This window comes from Zalophus californianus, chromosome 11 (assembly GCF_009762305.2).
Source record: "Zalophus californianus isolate mZalCal1 chromosome 11, mZalCal1.pri.v2, whole genome shotgun sequence".
In the NCBI taxonomy this organism is placed as follows: domain Eukaryota; kingdom Metazoa; phylum Chordata; class Mammalia; order Carnivora; family Otariidae; genus Zalophus; species Zalophus californianus.
In genome coordinates this window covers 64737890-64758287 of record NC_045605.1, presented here as the reverse complement: position 1 = coordinate 64758287, position 20398 = coordinate 64737890, and the positions used below count along the sequence as shown (strand labels likewise).

The 20398-nt window shown below is 39.8% G+C and overlaps 1 protein-coding gene across 3 annotated transcripts in view; it reads left to right on the top strand.

Annotated features, from left to right (window-relative positions):
* Positions 1 to 461: 461 nt before the first annotated feature.
* The window catches only part of DENND5A (DENN domain containing 5A), a 112580-nt gene continuing 92643 nt past the window's right edge, over positions 462 to 20398 (top strand). For all 3 annotated transcript variants that reach the window (XM_027578364.2, XM_027578362.2, XM_027578363.2), the window contains exon 1: positions 462 to 711. In XM_027578364.2, coding sequence (XP_027434165.1) covers positions 603 to 711 — 109 coding nt within the window. In that variant the 5' untranslated portion in view covers positions 462 to 602. The remainder of the gene's footprint in view (positions 712 to 20398) is intronic.

The following is a 20398-nucleotide window of genomic DNA, read 5'->3' as shown; positions in this document are numbered from 1 at the left end:
GCCGGGTTAATGAGACGTCGGGACCTCCAGTGTGAGGAGTAGGTGGGGGGACAGAACATGGACCAGGGTCTCAGCTCTGCGGCATGCGCCCACTCATCCCTCACCTCCTTATCCTCTCAGAAGGAGTCGCAGCCTCGAGGGGGTGGCGGTTGCGGCTGGCCGGGCAGTGGCTGGCCGCGTTGCGGCGGCCGCCTGGGAAGCTGCGGCCCTTCGGGCACGAAGAGCATCACGTCATCCTTTCCGCCAGGCGCCCGCCCCCTCCCCGACGGCGCCTGCGCAGGCGCGGCGGGAGGGGGTCGCGGTGGGGGCTCTCCTCCGCGCTTTCCGCCCTTCTCCAGGCTCTCTCGGGTCGCGGCGCTCTCGGCTGGCGGCGGCGGCGGCGCGGAGAGGAAGGCGTCCAGGATGCGGCGCGGGGCGGCCCGGTGCCCCCCTGCCCCGTCACGGCAGCCGCGGCGGCCGCGGGGACCGGGCCAGGGCCGGGGGCGGTGGCCCGACCCGCGGTAGCGGCGGCGGCGGCGGGAGGGGCGGCCTGAGGGCGGGCGGGCGCCCTGGTGCGGGGGCTCCGTGCTCCGCACGGCCCGGCCCGGCTCGGCCCCGGCGCCATGAGCGGCGGCGGCGGCGGAGGGGGCTCGGCGCCCAGTCGTTTCGCCGACTACTTTGTCATCTGCGGGCTGGACACCGAGACCGGGCTGGAGCCGGACGAGCTGTCGGGTGAGTGCGCGCGGAGCCCGGGGCTGCTTCCCTGCGCCCGGTGCGGCCGGGGACCCTTGAGGAAACCTCCCCGCTTTGTCCCGGAGCTGGGCGAGGGCCGGTGCGCAGGACCCACGGCTGGCGCGGGGGAAGGGGGCGTCGGGCTGGAGGTGGGGAAGCGGGATGAGGGGTTCTGAGTCGGGAGGGGTCCGAACGGCCCCTACTCCCCTCTGCGCTGTGGTCCTGTAGTAGGGGACCAGGAGGAGGGGGAAGCGTTGTGGGTTCTGTCTGGCGACTTAGTACAAGATGAAGGTAAGCCTGTTGTCGAACACCCGCTAGTGAGGGAAGAAGGTATCCCACATCTCAGTTGAAAGTAAGTTCCACCCAGACTTAACAACAAGGAGAGCAAAACAGAAACTTGTGAGTTTTTCTGGCCTCTTCCCAAGAAGCCAGTTCCTCAAAACCGTTTTAACTCAGCCCTGGGCTGGGCCCCCTGGTTTGATAGGACATGAAGTAATAAAGTGAACTTGAGCCACAACAAGAAGGGTGAGAACTCTCTTAGTTCCAGAAAGGGCCTGTACCACGGGGCCATGCCTCTTTTTATGAAAAGTAGTTGGTGGCTGTTAGGAGACCAGCTTCATTCGTGAGTAAAAGGGGAGATTCTTGGTTGGGTAGTGATGCTTCTCAAGTCATCTTTCAAAGGGGAAGTGGTAGGAAAGTGAAGATGGGGCCCAGATCAAATTTGACAAGAATTGAAAAAGATAATTGTAAAATCCCCATGAATTCCACTGCACTGTCATTGGAGCCTTTGAATTGCAACAGTTTTGAAAAAGTTTTTGTCTGGAGTGTCCAGTTTGCAGGTTTCATGTGCGCGGAGGTTTGTTGTATCATCCTGATTTGATGAGGGATCTTCCTTTCCAGTGTTTTGTCATGATGTAGTCACCAAAGTTTCCTGAAAGTGATTATGCAATTGACTAATTTTACCTTGCTTCGGAGATAATAGGACAGGGTTTTTGTTTTTTGTCACCAGAGAAATTCCAGTGTTTCTTATAAAAAAAAATTTAGGTGCATACTTCAAATGACAATAGACCATCTTTTAAAAAACATGATAAATTGGTGACCTTTAACAAGGTCAGAACAAATACACTATTTTCTCAAATTAATACCAGATGGAGAAAAAAAATCATGAAGCAGTAATGCTCTTAATACTAGGCCTTTTGTTGGGGCAACATTATTGTTTCAAGATCACTTTTTTAGGTCTTCAAATTCTTATAATACAGATGTTAGTTTTTCATCTATGTTTCGTATTTATTAAATTTGTGACTTTGTGATGTAATTGTTGGAATTCAGTTCATAATGTTGGAGCTGGAAGAGACCTCAGAGAGGAAAACGAGCCCCAGGAAGGACAGTAGGGCCTACATTCTGTTAATTGCCTGACTTTTGGTTCAGTGCTCTTCTCTTACACTGAACTGCATCACATTGCCTGGTTGGGTCTTCAGAAAACATTAACATGTTGAGAAAGACTAAAAATAACACAGTTATTAATTTAACCCAGTAAAAGAAACTTTAAAGTGGTGGCCCTACACAAGTGTTTTTTTTTTTTTTTATGCTGTGCTTTTGAGTGTCTACTAAATTATATAGAAATTTGATTTTAGGGATGCATGGGTGGCTCAGTCGGGTAAGCGTCTGCCTTTGGCTCAGATCATGATCCCAAGGTCCTGGGATCCAGTTCCACATCCGGCTCCTTGCTCAGCGGGGAGCCTGCTTCTCCCTCTGCCTGGCACTCCCCCTGCCTGTAGTCCCTCTCTCTGACAAATAAATAAAATCTTAAAAAAAAGAAATTTGATTTTAGAAAATAAAGAGAATGGTTTGCAAATGGTAAAGCATAAGAATGAAGCTGGGAAGTGATGTGTTAGTGAGAGCATGGGTTTTGCAGTTAAACATTACCCTCTGCAGTATGTTGGCTATCCCTGTGACTATGGGGCAAGTTAGATAACTCTGCTGGGATCTTCATCTATAAAAAACGGAATGTAAGTAAAAAGCATTTCATCAAGTAGACACTCAAAAATGTTACTTTTCTTTTAGTGAATATCTGTTAATTATCTGCTTTTTCAGCAAGCTAAAATTATATCCCTGTGAAAGCTTATTGGGAGAATAAAGAAAGGGGGAATCAATTGTATAAAATGTGTGAAGAAAGAGTATTTTTTCTGTCTTTTTAAATGTGGTTGCAGTAGTGGAATGCCAAGACCATTTATTCAGTAGGTGGCCTTTGTTCGAATGGGCACTGATTGAAGGGTTTCTTTTTTTCCTTCATTTCATTTCTGGTGAGTTGGTAGGGGAATCTGGACTACCCAGGGGGAATCTAAATAAAATAAAACCAGAATACAAATAGCTTTATGCAGGTCAGTCTTGAGACTCTCCAGGGTGCGTTTTCTCTCTATAGCTGGCCTTATAGCTCTCAAACTGATGATGTCATAATAAGTCAAACTATAAAAAATTGAGAATTGCACCCAGGTCTTTAGGGAGGTACTGAGGAGTCTTAAGTTTTCTCTATGCAAATTAAATTCTATACTTCAGAGAACTTCTATACCCTTACAAAGCGAATCCAGAACAGGCAAATCGAAGACACTTATTTGTTCCTTCTAGTTTTGTGGAGAAGGATTAAGATTCATTCTCATGTTGCAACAAGAAGCATAGAGCTTGCTGTGTTGAATATAAACTCAAATCACTGGATTGTATAGGAGTCTCTCCCTGCCACTTCCCCTTTCTTTCATAAGTAAGTAATTAGGCAAGTCATATGCTTATTTGTTGTGCAAGGAACTGAGGAAGGTATGAAAATTGTTTTCAGGTTAGTTGAAGTATTTTGGGTTGGAGGGGGAGGTGATCAATGAATGAATCATAAGTTTAGCCAACTTTAGGAAATAGTGTCTGCTTGTTAGCTTTTTGAGCTTGTCAGAGAGATAAGCAAACCTGTAAGAATTGTCTTTATGTTTTCCATTCCTGTTGGCCCATCCTAAGTGAGGAGGCAGATGGTAGTAGAGTCCAGTCCCTCTTTACCCCTTTGATGCATGAATGTCCTGGGTATCTTAGTTTCCCCTTTTTCTTCTTGTGGTCGCCACCAGTGACTGCAGGAGAAGGCTTACTGTGAGATGGGATTCCTGAGTTTAACTTTCCCTGTCTCTGCCTGAGAATAAAGGTTCCAGAATACTTGTGACCTGTTTCTTACTTTGGAATCTTTTTAAGTTCCTCTGAACTGACCTGCACCTAGCATTGAGATGTAAGTATTGGTTCATGCATCCGCTACTCCAGTTTTCCCAGGTTCTGAGCAGAGGGCCTTGCCAAGAATTGAACAGAAGGGCTTGGGGCCATAGATAGGAGACTGGCCAGTGTCCTGTATGAGTCTATTTAGAATACTGAGAATATACTGAAATCATCTCTTAATATCAGAAGAGAGAAAAAAATGCTTACTGACTAGAAAAGTCAGAGGACTGGTGAGATCATATTCCTCCTTAACCATATTGAGCAGTGAATTTAGAACCTAAAATTCATGGCATGTCAAATGTGGAAGCACTCTTCAAGAGATTATATAAACTTCTGATTTTACAGATGAAGAAACTGAGGCCATGAGAAGGTTGGAGAATATTTTTCTCCCTTGTCACATGTCATTCTTCTTTTCTGCTATTTGAGTGATGCTTTGCAGTAATCCGTTTGAGTAGAGGGGACAAGTAAAATATTTGTTTGGCAGGGGCAGGAGCAGACATTATGGCAGTTTTTCTAGTGCAGGTTTCTGTTTCATATTAGGGAAGAATACTATGTGTGATTTTCATGAGGGATATCTTATTTTTTTTAGCTTTTTCTTTTCATATAATTTCACACTGAACATTGACATGAATAGTACAAAGAACTTCAGTACATACTTTTTCCAGATTCACTGATTAACATTCTGCTCCATTTATTTTATCACTTGTATGTGTATGTTCTTTCTTATATATACCTATATATAGACAACTTCATTGTGATGAAATTCATATACCATATAATTCACATATTTAAAGTGTACAGTTTAGTGGTTTTTAGTATATTTACAGAGTTGTGCAGTCATCAGTATAGTCAATTTTAGAATATATTCGTTACCCCCCCCCCCCCCCCCCCCCCCCCCGCCCAAGACCCATACCCATTAACAGTCACTCCCCCTTTCCTTGCAACTCTGTAACCCTCCTCAGCCCTAGGCAACCACTAATCTATTTTTGATCTCTATAGATTTGCTTGTTCTGGACATTTCATAAAATGGAGTCCTATAGGGTCTTTGTGACTGGCTTTTTTCATTTAGCACATTTTCAAGGTTCATCCATGTTGAAGCATTTATCAGTATGTTATTTCTTTTTATGGCTGAATAATATTCTTTTGTAGGAATATACCACATTTTATTTATCCATCAATTGATAGACATTGGGTTGTTTATACTTTTTGATTACTATGAATAATGCTGCTGTGAACATTGTGTACATTTTTTTTTAAGATTTTATTTATTTATTTGAGAGAGAGAGTGAGAGAGCACAAGCAGGGGGATGGCAGAGGGAGAGGGAGAAGCAGGCTTCCCACTGAGCAGGGAGCCTGATGTGGGGCTCCATCTCAGGACCTTGGGATCATGACCCGAGCTAAAGGCAGACACTTAACCAAATGAGCCACCCAGGCGCCCCTGTACATGTTTTTGTGTGGAGATACCTTTGCATTTCTCTTGGGTATATACCTAGGAGTGGAATTGCTGTGTCATATGGCAACTGTGTTTAATAACCTTTTGAGAAATTGCCAGACCGTTTTCCAGTACAACTATACTGGTTTACATTCCCACTAGCAGTGTATGAAGGAAGGTTCCACTTTCTCCATGTCCTTGCCAACGCTTATTAACTTTATTTTTTATTATAGGCGTCCTAGTGGGTGTGAATATATATCATTGTGGTTTTGATTTTCATATCCCTGATGGCTAAGAAGGATATCTTATATAAAAGAAAGAAAAAGAGGCTATCTCTTTCCAGAGGTGAAGTGGCTATAAAAAGCTTGATGAGCCAGTTTCAAACAGGGAGTCAGTATGAGATAATTTTTATTTTATTTTTATTTTCCTCTGCTAGTCTTTCAATTTTATGCAGGTTCTCTCATGGTCATTGTTTAAAAGCACCTCTGCTCTGAATCCTAGACTCCTAGCTGAAGCAAAACTCAAATCCTGGTAGCTTACCTCAAGCGTCTGTGATAACTTCCAGAGGTCAAGGTTGCTAAATCAGGTGAAGATTTCCTAAGTTAGGTCACATATTTCCTGTTTTAAAGTTGAGCAGAGGAGAAATCAAGAGAAGAGGTCAACACACAGAAAACAGAGCAGTCCAAGGCAGTTAAAAGTACATGCTGGGGCGCCTGGTTGGCTCAGTGGATAAAGCATGCAACTCTTGATCTTGGGGTCATGAATTCAAGCCCCACATTGGTTATGGAGCCTACTTAAAAAAATAAAAAAAAATTTTTATTTACGTGCTAAATTTAATTGGAGAGACTGTATATTCTTAAACATGAGAGAACCCCACTTTGCACTCCCTCAGGTAGGGAAGATCACATTGAAGGTAAGTGAATTTTACCTGAATGGCACTGGAGCCATGCTCCTCTCTTCTTAGGAGGAAATCCTAAATCACAGTGTTTGGTGCTTAAACCAAATTCTCTTAAGACTCTGCTCTGCCCTTCCTTCCCTCCTAGATTAGAAACAGTTTTTTTTTTTTTTTTTTTTTTTTTTGCCTAAGGCGTCCTTTGGCAAGCCCGTTTCCAGTTCTATATCCTTTTATAAGCTTGTTTTCTGGCTAACTCTGGTGGATGGCATTCTTGGACTTGGCTTGGCTCCTCAACTCCTCTGCCATCCCTGGATATGAATTACTGTCAAGGGGTCTTAGAGGTCTCTCAGGAACCTAGGTGTACATGAGGGAACCTGCTGGATATGGCATAGGATCCAGTGAAAGAAAGACTTAACCTTTTAGAAGTTGGTGACTTAGGGAATTCAGTGATTACACATAGGCTATCAATACCAGATTTTTAGATTTAGTTTCAAAAGTTACTAAGTGAGGCAGATAATGGACAAATGTCTGTGTTCCAGATGTCCTGTGGTGACTGATTTTAGTTTGGAGTATATGGAACCCTGGACTGGGTTTATGAGTGACAGAGTCCTGTCATGTTGGAAAATGAGAGCATGTGCCAGCTCTCAAGCTATTTTCAGTATGCTCCTAGAGGATCAGATATGACTCCAGGAAGTGAGATGGGAACAGGTATAGTTTAGATCATCAGGTTTTTCAGATGTTATACTAAGGTCTAATATCTGAGACCTTAAGTATAATATTTTATACTTGGGATCTGTCATAGTTTCCTGTTAAAGGTAGCCAGGTTAGTAATATTTTTTTGTTCATGAGTGTGATGGGTAAGTCAAGTCAGAATTTTGCTAGGCCATCTGTAATCTACTGTATAGGTGGAACTCGCTGTGTTAGTCTAAAGTAGAGTTTTCATGGAGTGCTGAGAGTCCTAAGCAGGGAGAAGAAGGTTTATGGAGGTTCCTCTTGTTAAGCTTCATTCCTCTGTGAGTGTGGGATTCCTTGGCTTCTAAACTATTCCTAGTTGGCAAAACATAATATGAGTGTGCGTTCATTAATATTGGTCACAGAATTTAAAGAGTCAGAGCTAGAAATGAGAGATAGTCTTTCCATCACTTTTGACTGATGGTAATGATTAATATTTGTAAGTGACTTTATAGTTTTGCAGTGTACTTTTAAAGAGTTTTAAAATTTTTTCAGCCCTACTTGAAATATAATTTTTTTGTCCATTGCCACCTAGCAAATTAGAAAGAACTGTTAGAATCCATATCTTCTGCCTGCTGTCACACCATTGATGAGATTATTGTTTTTAGTTACAGATTTGGGAAAACTGAAGCAATGGCTTAATCATTGAATAGCAGAGCTATGGTGTCACCTTTTTAGTTCAGTCCCCAACCCACATTGCAGTAGAAGAGCTCTGTTGGGAGAGGAACCAGGTCACTCATGGTCTGAATTGTAGTTAAGGCTGGTTGTTATTTTATATATATATTTTCCTGTCTACCCCACTGTTATCAGTTCTGGAAATGTCTGTCTGAGATCAAATAGTTACTAGGGTTTTGTTTCTAAGAAGCTCCCTTTTTGGTGTGGCTATTTCAGGATGTTTAATGCTTTTTTGTCTGAGGTTTGTTTTCTTTGAAAAAAAAAAGGGTTTGTGTCTGTTAACCTCAGAAATCCCTCAGTGTAGGCTGTAGTTTGCATATTTTGTGGTTGTAGTTTGGAGGCTGGCTGTAACTTCTGGTTTACCATATTCTGTATAACGAAAAAATATTATGGGAAGCAACAAAGAAACTTCCGGGATTTTTAAAAGCAGGCAGAGGAGGAAATGATTTAGAAATGATAATCATAAGCTACAATTTGTAATGGATAAAACCAGTTTATAACAAATTACATGCTTATTTATTTAAAAAGGTTTTATTTATTTATTTGACAGAGATAGCGAGAGCAGGAACACAAGCAGTGGGAGTGGGAGAGGGAGAAGCAGGCTTCCCGCTGAGCAGGGAGCCCAATACGGGGCTCGATCCCAGGACCCTGGGATCATGACCCAAGCTGAAGGCAGATGCTTAATGACTAAGCCACCCAGGCGCCTCTACATGCATTTTTCTTATACATTAGAATTACTTTCCACAGGAATGTCAAAGGACTTGGTTCTTTTCTCAGTTATCAGCTGATGTCCTTTTCTTTCTTTGGTTTTGCAGTTTTATTTATGTATTTTATTTTTATTATTTTTTTAAGATTTTATTTATTTATTTGACAGAGAGAGAGAGAGCACAAGCGGGGGAGCAGCAGAGGGAGAGGGAGAAGCAGGCTCTCCGCTGAGCAGGGAGCATGATGCCGGGGGCTCGATCTCAGGACCCTGAGATCATGACCCAAGCTGAAGGCAGACACTTAACTGACTGAGCCACCAGTCGCCCCTGTAGTTTTAAAATGATAGCCCTCTGACACTGTTTTAGCCTAGTTGTGAAGATAGGTGTTGATTATTGTTATATTGAGGAAAATTAGAGATTTTATTTTACGTAAGTTAGGTGTCCCTTTTCCTGTTTTTCCCAGAGTGTTTATTTGACAATGACCATTAAAATTTTTCTTAATTTTTCTTTTACTGATGATAAAAAACTGTAGGTCATTATAAAAATTAAAACATTATAAAGTTATGTTATAAATTCCTGTTTCCCAGAGTTAGCTAGACAAATTTCTTAGCTTTGCTAAAAGACAGTGCTTTACATAGTAGTTGCTGATAAAGATTTGTTCTATTAATTATGAGATGATAGAGGCTGCCTATTCAGATTTTCAAAGAATTGTATATAATCATGTTTGTTTGGTTTTTTTTTTCTGATATAAAGCACAAGACTTAACCTTTAGAATTTAAGCCAAGCTTCCACAACTTTTCTAAGTGCTGAATAAGCGATGAAATGTGGAGGTCTGTAGAAGAGAGGAATAGCATTGATTGTTTTCCCATACTCAAAAAGTTGAGGGTCAAAGTCAGATTTAGAGGTAAGATGGTGATGGAAGAGGTGTTTTGTACTGCATTCCAATTGTTTTATAATTTTTAATTTATAAAACTAAATTTTTAAAAATATTTACTTATTTTAGAGAGCATACGAGCAAGGGAGGAGCAGAGGGAGAGGGAGAGGGAGATAACCTCCAGCAGACTCTGTGTTGAGCACAGAGCCCTATGTGGGGCTCCATCCCATGACCCGAACTGAAATCAAGAGTCGGACGCTCAACCCACTGAACCACCCAGGCGCCCCTATAAAACTAAATTTTATAATAGTTCAGGTGAACCTGCCTTTTTAGTTTTTTAATGAATCTGTTTTTTTTAAATTTTATTTTATTATGTTATGTTAGTCACCATACAATACATCATTAGTTTTTGATGTAGTGATCCACGCTTCATTGTTTTCGTATAACACCCAGAGTTCCAAGCAGTACTGCCCTCCTTAATACCCATCACCAGGCTAACCCATCCCCCCTCCCCCCTCCCCTCTAGAACCCTCAGTTTGTTTCTCAGAGTCCATAGTCTCTCATGGTTTCTCCCTCCGATATCCCCCCTTCATTTTTCCCTTCCTTCTCCTCATGTCCTCCATGCTATTCCTTATGTTCTACAAATAAGTGAGACCATATGATAATTGACTTTCTCTGCTTGACTTATCTCACTTAGCATAATCTCCAGTCCCATCCATATTGATGTAAAAATTGGGTATTCATCCTTTCTGATGGCTGAGTAATATTCCACTGTATATATGGACCACATCTTCTTTATCCATTCATCTGTTGAAGGGCATCTCGGCTCTTTCCACAGTCTGGCTATTGTGGACATTGCTGCTATGAACATTGGGGTGCATATGGCTCTTCTTTTCACTACATCTGTGTTTGGGGTAAATACCCAGTATGAATCTGGTTTTAATTTATTTAACCAGTTCTGTTGACTCAGGATCATGATCTCTTATTGGGAAAAAACCATAACAGATATGTAGGAGTATCACCTGCTGAACTGACAGCCATTCCAGTTTGCTACCTCTGAGCTTCTGTATGTCCAAATAGTATTTAATCCCTTTCTTTGCTAAGTAGTTACTTAATATTCTTCTCCTAGCCTTCTTCTTTTTCACATCTGTATGAAACACATTCTTTCCCCTGCATTTCTATTGTGTTGAAAGCGTATTTAATCATTTGTGGTTTTATCTTCTAGAAGAATGTGTAGTGTTTTGTGGAGGATTGTTGGTCTGCTGATCTTGCTCTGTTAGCTGCTTAGCTCAGTTGGTTATGAGTGTGGTGCATTTAGTGAGGCCAAGGTCATTGTGTCGGTCTCCATAAGGACCAGCTAGCTTTGTTCTATCTACTTTTGTGCTACTCTCAGCTCACCATCCCACTGACAAGGACACTGTAGGTTATAGGGAACACAGGTAAGAAAGTGAGGTTAAAGTAGCATTTTATCCTGTTATAATAGATGATAATTAAATTAATAGGTGTTTATTGTTTATTGAATATACTTCAATGCCAGGTATGAGATGGCATTATCCCCATTTTATACATTAGGGACCTAAAGTGCAGAGAATTTAAATAATGTGCCCAAGATCATATAGCAAGAATTGGAAGCCTGTTTTCCCTGTCTCCAAAGTCCTCTACCATACTTTTCTCTTACTAAAAGACCAACCTGATGATAGGACACTTGTTTGCATAGATGTGTGAGATACAGTTGCTGTCCTTGAGCTCATAGTCTTTTGAGGAGGCAGACATATAAATCAGGTAACTTCAGAAAAGATCAGTTCCTTATAGGGTTCAGGAGAGGGAAAGAGTACTGTTCTCTAGCTTTGTAGTTTATATCTTGCAAAATTTACTACAGAGGGCTTAGCTCTGGGTGTGACCCTGAACAAAAACATATTCTCTCTGATTTATTCATTGATTAATTCAGTGCTCATTTAATATGTGGAAAAACACCTGTGGACCTGTACATAAACTATAGAATCTGAGGGTTGGAAAAAACATGTTTGAAGATCATGGTATTTTTCTCTAAAAATAAAACTTTGAGTTATAAAATATAATTTCTTTTTTTTAAAAAACTTTTTAAAAAAAATTTTTTAAAGATTTATTTATTTATTTATTTGAGAGAGAGAATGAGATAGAGCATGAGGGGGGGGAGGGTCCGAGGGAGAAGCAGACTCCCTGCTGAGCAGGGAGCCTGATGCGGGACTCGATCCCAGGACTCCAGGATCATGACCTGAGGCGAAGGCAGTCGCTTAACCAACTGAGCCACTCAGGCGCCCTAAAATATAATTTCTTATAGGGAATTTAGAAATTATAGAAAGGTACAGAAATAAGTGACTCATAATTCTGTCCAGAATTAAGCTGTTAGTATTTTGATGTCTTTATGTAGTTCCTTCTAGTTTTTAAACATTTTTATTGCAATGTAACTTAAACACAGATCCTAAGTATATAGCTCGATGTATTTTTATATATGTGTGCATGTGTGTATATACAGATCAGTTCTTTCCAGTTCTTACTATGTGTGGGTGTATGTGTGTATACTTCTACAGACTGTGATAAAGTGAAATGTAAAATTTTGTGTTTTGATTTTTTTCACTTAATGTTCTGTAATGAATATTTCTCAATATCATGAAGTATTCTAAAATTTTGTTGATCCCAGTGAAGAGTTAATCACAGGTAGCAGAAACTCATTCAGACAAGCTAAAGTAAAAAGGATTTCTTTCAAATTCTAACATGTAATATATTTATAAATAACATTTATATTCTTTTATTTATTTGAGAGAGAGAGAATGAGAAAGAGAGACCATGAGAGAGGGGAGCGTCAGAGGGGGAAGCAGACACCCCCCTGAGCAGGGAGGCTGATATGGGACCCAATCCCGGGACTCCAGGATCATGACCCGCGCTGAAGGCAGTCGCCCAACCAACTGAGCCACCCAAGTGCCCCAATAACATTTATATTCTTAAAAAGAATATCCAACATAAAGATCTATGGAATATTTCAAATTTTTCTTTTTTTCAGATATCCTTATACCTATGTTTTTATACTATGGGAGTCATTCTATAAGGTTAATTGCTAAAACTAGACTTTGTTGAGTCTGAGGAGTGCACATTTTAAGTTTTAATAATATTGTCAAATTTCCTCTTCAACAGTTTAGACTCTTACCACAGTGTTTAAGATTCCAGTTTCTCTACATCTGTAATAAAATGTTAGGGCTTTTCTAAAATGTTTCCAATCTGCTAGAAAGAAAATACCTTGTTTTAATCTGAATGTAATTATTTGAGGCTGAGAATCTTTTCATATGCTTCATGTACATTTGTATATTTCTTCTATGAATTACCTGTTCAGGTCTTTTCTTCGTATTTCCATTGTGTTAATTATCTTTTTTTCATTGATTTGTGGAAACTGTGTACTAGGAATATTTTGATTGTCAGGAAATATATTAAAGCTTCAAAAATACTTGCAGTGTAAATATATATGTACACTAGTATATATTTATAAATTGGGATCATAAATGTATTGTGTACATACTGCCTTTTGAATATATTATTATATGTCAATAATTTTTCCATGGTATTAAAAATGTCTTGAATAGTCTCATGCCATTAAATATTCTTCATAGATATGCTTTTAATTGTTATTTAATTCCAAAGTATGGGTGAACTGTAAATTTTTTTTTGAACTGTAAAAAAAATTTTTTTTTTAAGATTTTATTTATTTATTTGACAGAGAGATAGCGAGAGAGGGAACACAAGCAGGGGGAGTGGGAGAGGGAGAAGCAGGCTTCCTGCGGAGCAGGGATCCCAATGTGGGGCTCGATCCCAGGACCCTGGGATCATGACCTGAGCCGAAGGCAGACGCCTAACGACTGAGCCACCCAGGCGCCCCTGTGTCCACTTTAAAGATAAAGAAACTTAAACGCAGAGAAGCAAATTGCCCACCATCAAGCAAATAGTAAATGGAGGATCTGGGTTTCAAATCCACGTGACAGATACAGCTTTTAGGCTACACTATCTCCTTTACTACCCCAGTAGGGAACCTCAGCTTTAAGGAAGAAAAATAAATAATCACAAATCTTTCCTTCTTTATCAGTTTGTGCTGCATGTATACTATATGTATCATGGAAAAAACACTCAACCAAGAGTTAAGGAACCCCAAATCAGGTCTTAGCTCTGACACTAACCAGCTGTGAGAACTTAGACAAGTTACTCAGAACCCTTCTAGCACACTTCCTTCCTCTGTAAATGAAAGGTTTGGAAATTCTAACCAGCTCTTGCCTGTCTTCTAAGAGACCTATGTTGCCTATTTTAAAAGAATAAATACCTCTATGTTTATTGCAGTATTATTTACAATAGCCAAGATATGGAAACAACCTAAGTGTCCATCAATAGACAAATGGTAAGGAAGATGGTGTGTGCGTGTTTGTGTGTGTGTGTGTGTGTGTGTACACTAAAATATTACATGGCCATGGAAAAAGAATGAGATTATGCTGTTTGAGATAACATGGATAGGCCTATAGGGTATTATGCTAAGTGAAGTAAGTCAGACTAAGAAAGACAAATATCATATGATTTTACTGATATGTAGAATCTTAAAAAAAATGAATAAACAAAAAGCAGAATCAGACCTATAAATACAAACAACTGATAGTTGCCATAGGGGAGGAGAATGAGGGGATGGGCAAAATGGGTGAAAGGGAATGGGAGATACAGTCTTCAGGTTATAGAATGATTAAGTCATGGGAATAAAAGGCACAGCATAAGGAATATAGTCAGTGATATTGTAATAGTGATGTATGGTGACAGATGGTAGCTATGTTTGTGGTGAGCATAGTATAAAGTATAAACTTGTCAAATCACTATGTCGTACACCTGAAACTAATATGACATTGTATGTCAACTATACTCAAAAAAGAACACAATGTGAATATTTCAATTCTTAAAATAATAATAAAGAATAGATACAGCATAAATAAAAGTGCTAGAGATGATAGTGATGATTACTGATGACAAGACAATGAATCTAACTGGTTTAGTAGATACTGGTTCCAGTATCACAGTGCTAGTAAAGATTTTTATTATATATAAGAATGTTCTACCATAGCAGAGCTTGATTTTTGTGTTACATGGCTTATGTCAAATAATTTAGACTCTTAGTCATTTTTATCCTAAAATCCTATCTCTGAATCCTAATCTCTGAATATCAAGTATAGTAACAGTACAGAGCACTGGTGATCTTGGTCTCTTTTCTTTCTTTTTTTTTTTTTAAAGATTTTTTTATTTATATTTTTTAACAGAGAGAGAGAGACAGCGAGAGAGGGAACACAAGCAGGGAGTGTGGGAGAGGGAGAAGCAGGCTTCCCACTGAGCAGGGAGCCCGACGTGGGGCTCGATCCCAGGACCCTGGGATCATGACCTGAGCTGAAGGCAGACGCTTAACGACTGAGCCACCCAGGCGCCCTTAGTCTCTTTTCTTAACCATTCTTCTTGGGCTCTCCTTTTTACTCCTGTCTGCTCCTTGCTCACACCTGAGGAAATTCAAGACCTACCTTATAGACCCTCTGTAGTAGGTTGAATGGTGGCCCCCCCAAAACAATAGGTCTACATCTGAATCCCCAGAACCTGTGAACGTTATCTTATTTGAAAAGGGTCTTTACAGATGTAATCAAAGATCTTGTGATGAGAAAATCATCCTGGAGTAGCTGAGTGGTCCCTAAATCCAATGCTAAGTATCCTTGTAAGACAGACACATAGAGAAGACACAGAGGAGAAGGTATGTGAAGATATGAGCAGTGTGGCCAAGAGCCAAGGAATGTCGACTGGAAGAGGCAATTAATTATTCTTCCCTAGAGCCTCCGAGAGAGGGCAGCCTGCTAATACCTTGATTTTAGACCTCTGGCTTCCAGAACAGTGAGAAAATAAATAAATTATTGTTTTAAGCCACCCAGTTTGTGGTAATTTGTTGCAGCAGTCACAGGAAACAAATACATGTCGCAAATCACATTTCTTTAGCCACCTTATTTCTGTAGCAAACTTACCAGCTCTCCCTAAGCAAAAGAGATCCATAATTACCTTCCAAAGCACCCCAATCTCAGTTCTTCCCACTCCTCCCCCCAAAAAAATGAGCAAGAGGAGAAATTATAGAGAGACAATTTACAATATAAATACAAAGAATTAGCAAATAGCTCTTTTTAAAATATCTTAGTAGTAAGGAAATACAGATTAAAACATAATGACATCAAAAAATGAAAAATTACTAATATTAGCAAAGATGTAGGGAAAGTGTAACCCTCATGTTTTGATAGTGAGAATGTAAGATGGTGCAGCCACTGCAGAAAACGGTTTGGCGGTTCTTGGAAAGGTTAAACATAAAGTTACCAAATGAACCAGCCATTCCACTCCTGGGTAGATTCCCAAACAGGTGTTCAAACAAAACCTTGCACATGAATGTTCAAAGCAGCATTATTCACAGTAGCCAAAAAGTAGAAACAACCCAAATGTCTTATAACAGTTGAATGGATAAGCAAAATGTAGTATATCCACACAATGGAATATTATTCAGCCATAAAAAGGAATGAAACTACTAGACTTCATTGTATTGTAAGCATTTATGGTGACAGATGGTAGCTACATTTGCACTTGTGAGCATCACATAATGTATAGAGTTGTCAATCAGTATGTTTTCCTTTTTTTATAAAGATTTTATTTATTTATTTGAGAGAGAGAATGAAATAGAGCATGAGAGGGGGGAGGGCCTGAGGGAGAAGCAGACTCACCGCCGAGCAGGGAGCCCGATGCAGGACTCGACCCCGGGACTCCAGGATCATGACCTGAGCCGAAGGCAGTCGCCCAACCAACTGAACCACCCAGGCGCCCCACCCGAAACTAATGTAACAATGTATGTCTACTATATACTTCAATAAAGAATAAATAAAAGAATGAAGTACTAATATATGCAACAACTAGGATGAACCTTGAAAACATTAAGTGAAAGAATTCAGAAACAAAAGGTCACATATTGCATGATTCCATTTATATGAAATATCCAGAATAAGCAAATCCATGGAGATGGAAAGCAGATTTGTAGTTGCCTGGAGCTAGGCGGGGGGAACGGCAATAAGGAGTGACTGTTTAATGAGTACAGGGTTTCCTCTCAGAATGATGAAAATGTTATCAAACTACGCAATAGTGATGGCTGCACAACATTGTGAAATGTACTAAATGACACTGGACTAAACATTTTTAAATGGTTAAAAAGGTAAATTTTATGTTATGTATAATATACCATCCCCACCAAACAATACATACATATACATATGAGATTAAATAATGGCAAACTAGGGGTGAGCATAAACTGGTAGAGCACTTTTGAGAAGAAATTTATCACTACGTGTGAAATGTGCTTAAAGATTCATTGAATTTGGCTTAATGTATTATCGATATTTACATTAAAGCAAAAATAAGATACTCAAGGTCTGTATAAAGTATTACAGTGTAAAATTATAATAAAAATGTATAAACCACCCACGTGCCAAATAATCATTAAAAATTTTACAGTTCAGGGGCACCTGGGTGGCTCAGTCGTTAAGCATCTGCCTTCAGCTCAGGTCATGATCCCAGGGTCCTGGGATCGAGCCCCACATCAGGCTCTCTGCTCAGCAGGAAGCCTGCTTCTCCCTCTCCCACTCCCCCTGTTTGTGTTCCCTCTCTCACTGTGTCTCTCTCTGTCAATAAATAAATAAAATCTTAAAAAAAAATTTTTTTATGGTTCACCCATACTGTGGAATTAAATAATTAAAAGCATATCTATGAAAAATATTTAATGGCATGAGGTAACCACTGTTCTGACTTCTAACAGCATTGATTAGTTTTGCTTGTCTGTAATTTAATATAAATGTAATCAAACGCTGTGCTCTTGTCTGGGTTCTTTTGCAAACATCATGTTTGAGAGATTCTTCATATTGTTAAAAGTACTTTTAGATTGTTCATTCTCACTGCTGTATAGTTTTCCATTGTGTACCTCTACCACAGTTTATCTCTCAATTCTACTGTTGATGACACTGTGGGTAGTTTTTAGATTTTGAGTATTAACAATAGTGATATATTATGAATATTACTGTATGTGCCTTTTTGTGAACATGCCCTTTGGTCTGTTGGGTGGGTATTTACCTAGAAGTGGAATTGCTGGGTCATAGATATATATTCAGTTTTAGTAAATACTGCCATACTGTTTTCCACTGTGGTTGTACCAGTTTACATTCTCACTTGTAGTGCATAAGAGTGTAGGTTGCTCCCTTTCCTCATCAGTACTTGGCATTTTCCTTCCTTTTTGTTTTAGCCATCCTGGTGGTTGTGTAGTGGTATTACATTACATAAATTTGCATTTTTCTGGATGACTAATGAAGTTGAGCACTTCTCAAAAGTTTATCATATTTATATACCCTCCTTTTTAGAAGTAACCAAGTCTTTTGGCATTTTTCTTTCAGGTGGTCTTTTTTTTTTCTTATTGATTTAATGGAATTTCTTATATGTTCTAGATATGATTTTTTTTCAGTTATGTGTACTGAATATATCTCCTCCTAATTTGTTTCCTTTTCATTCTCTTAATGGTGAATTTTGAAGAACAAAAGTCTTTATAATATCCAATTTATCACTTTTCTCTATGTTTAATGCATTTTTTTTTAAGATTTTATTTATTTACTTGAGAGAGAGAATGAGAGGAGGGAGGGTCAGAGGGAGAAGCAGACTCCCCACTGAGCAGGGAGTCCGATGTGGGACTCGATCCCGGGACTCCAGGATCATGACCTGAGCCGAAGGCAGTCGCTTAACCAACTGAGCCACCCAGGCACCCTGTTTAATGCATTTTATATTCTGTTTAAGATATGTTTGCTGTTGCAGAGTCACAAAGATGTTCTGTGTTTCCTACTAAAGCCTTTATCGTTCTATCTTTCACATTTAGATTTGCAATCTCAGAGTTAACCCTCTTTTTTTTTTTTTTTAAAGATTTTATTTATTTATTTGACAGAGAGAGACATAGTGAGAGAGGAAACACAAGCAGGGGGAGTGGGAGAGGGAGAAGCAGGCTTCCTGCCGAGCAGGGAGCCCGATGCAGGGCTCGATCCCAGGACCCTGGGATCATGACCCGAACCGAAGACAGATGCCTAACGACTGAGCCACCCAGGTGCCCCAGAGCTAACCCTCTTAATCACTATACTGTGATACTACTCTGTACTGCCTGAAAAAAGCTCTTCTACCGTGCATGTGGGCATGCGTATGGGTGCCACTTTTCAACATTCTACAGAGTGGAAGAGAAACATTTCCATTGCTGTCACAGCTGGGCCAGTAGTACAACAGTGCTTTGATAATGACCAAATACAGTGCTTTTGATAGACGTTTAGTAAAGCAAATGCTTGTCTTTGTGCTTTGATTTAGTCCCAGCTGGTAAAATTTTAGGGTTTAGGAAACTGTAAAAAAAAAAAAAAAAAAAAAAGAATATTACTATAAGGTGTCTTAAGGTAAAGAGAATTCACCTCTGTTACTGAGGATAACCTGATAGGAGGCTCCCAAATTCTTAAATCTTCTTGTATACTCTAGGGGAGGTGAGGGGGTAATCCTTTATTATAAACTGTGGTTTGAAATTTGGACTTAGGGATATGTTAGTGTTAGTGTTCTTGGAACAGCCATTTGCTGCTCTGGGCTTTGCTTTGGGCAGATACATGTTGTCACTTTTATGCAGTGGAGGCTTCCTTCTTGGGAAGGATTTGGGAATCCCTAGGGCATTTCTGTGTCATTTTCATGGTTTAAGATTTAGAGGTGACTCTTGCATGTATGACTGTCCTTTAGGGAGGAAAAGAGCTAATATTTGTTGAGTAGGTCTTGTGCTCTGTACAAGTATGTCACTTTACATAAGTTAACTCAGTCCCTCAATAGGCCCATGAAATAAGCATTATTATCCCTATGTTAAAGATCAGGAAACTGAGATTTATTGAAGAGAGACCTTGGGCAGGTTACTTAAAATTCAGCAAGACATGCAACTAGTATTTGAATCTAGATTTGCCTGTCTTTAAAGTCCAGTTTCTTCTACCACAGTGTATATATAACAGGATATACTGCAGTACCTTCTTAGCTTCATCTGAAGAGAGGCCTCTGCAGATTTGTGAGACCCATCTGCCCAAAGAGGAGATAACAGATTTATTCATATGTGTTGATGAATTCCAGGAGGGGTTGGTTTTTAATGATAATTCTTTTTAAAGATTTCATTTATTTATTTGAGAGAGGATGAGAGACAGAGCACGAGAGGGGGGAGGGCCAGAGGGAGAAGCAGACTCCCTGCTGAGCAGGGAGCCCGACATGGGGTTCGATCCCAGGACCCTGAGATCATGACCTGAGCTGAAGGCAGACACTTAACCGACTGAGTCACCCATGTGCCCCTTTAATGATAAATTTTTATGTCTCTATAGCACTTAGTATAGAGCTGTGTAAATAGTAGGAGCTCAGTCAAGATTGATAAATTGCTTGAGCATGGACTAATATAGTAATGTAGTAGAATGGCTGAGAGTGTGGTAGGCAAGTTCTCTATCCTATGGTGGCTGAGTGGAGAAAACATCACAGTACTTATATTTATAGCTTGGATTTGGTGGGAGGGTGTGAGTAAGAGTGAGGTTTTGGGTGAATTGTTTTAAGTGTCTTGCACATTCAGTAAATATTTGTGGGTTTGATATGTTGATGAATTATGGGGATATTTTCACCTGGAGGGAGAATTTAAATTTTTGGCTTGCACATTTTCTTCTGTTTCTCTGGGGTAGCAGAGGTCTATTCATTTTTAGAATTCTTTAGCCTTATTTTGTAATAGATTGGCTAGTTCGGTTTTTGCTGTGTGGTAAAAAGAACTGTGTTATAATTAGCATCTCTGCTTCCTCTAACAGTTTATGGATTTATTTTGAAGAACCTAAAAAGAAACAAACTAAAAGAAATGTTTGTTGTACTAAATATTTCTTCAAGAAGGGCATTTTATGCTAGGTAGTATTCTAAATGTGGAATCCCAAATAGCCACATTGGAAAAACAAAATCTCCAAGACTGAAATGGCCCCAGGAGCTCCTCCCTGCATTATCATGGT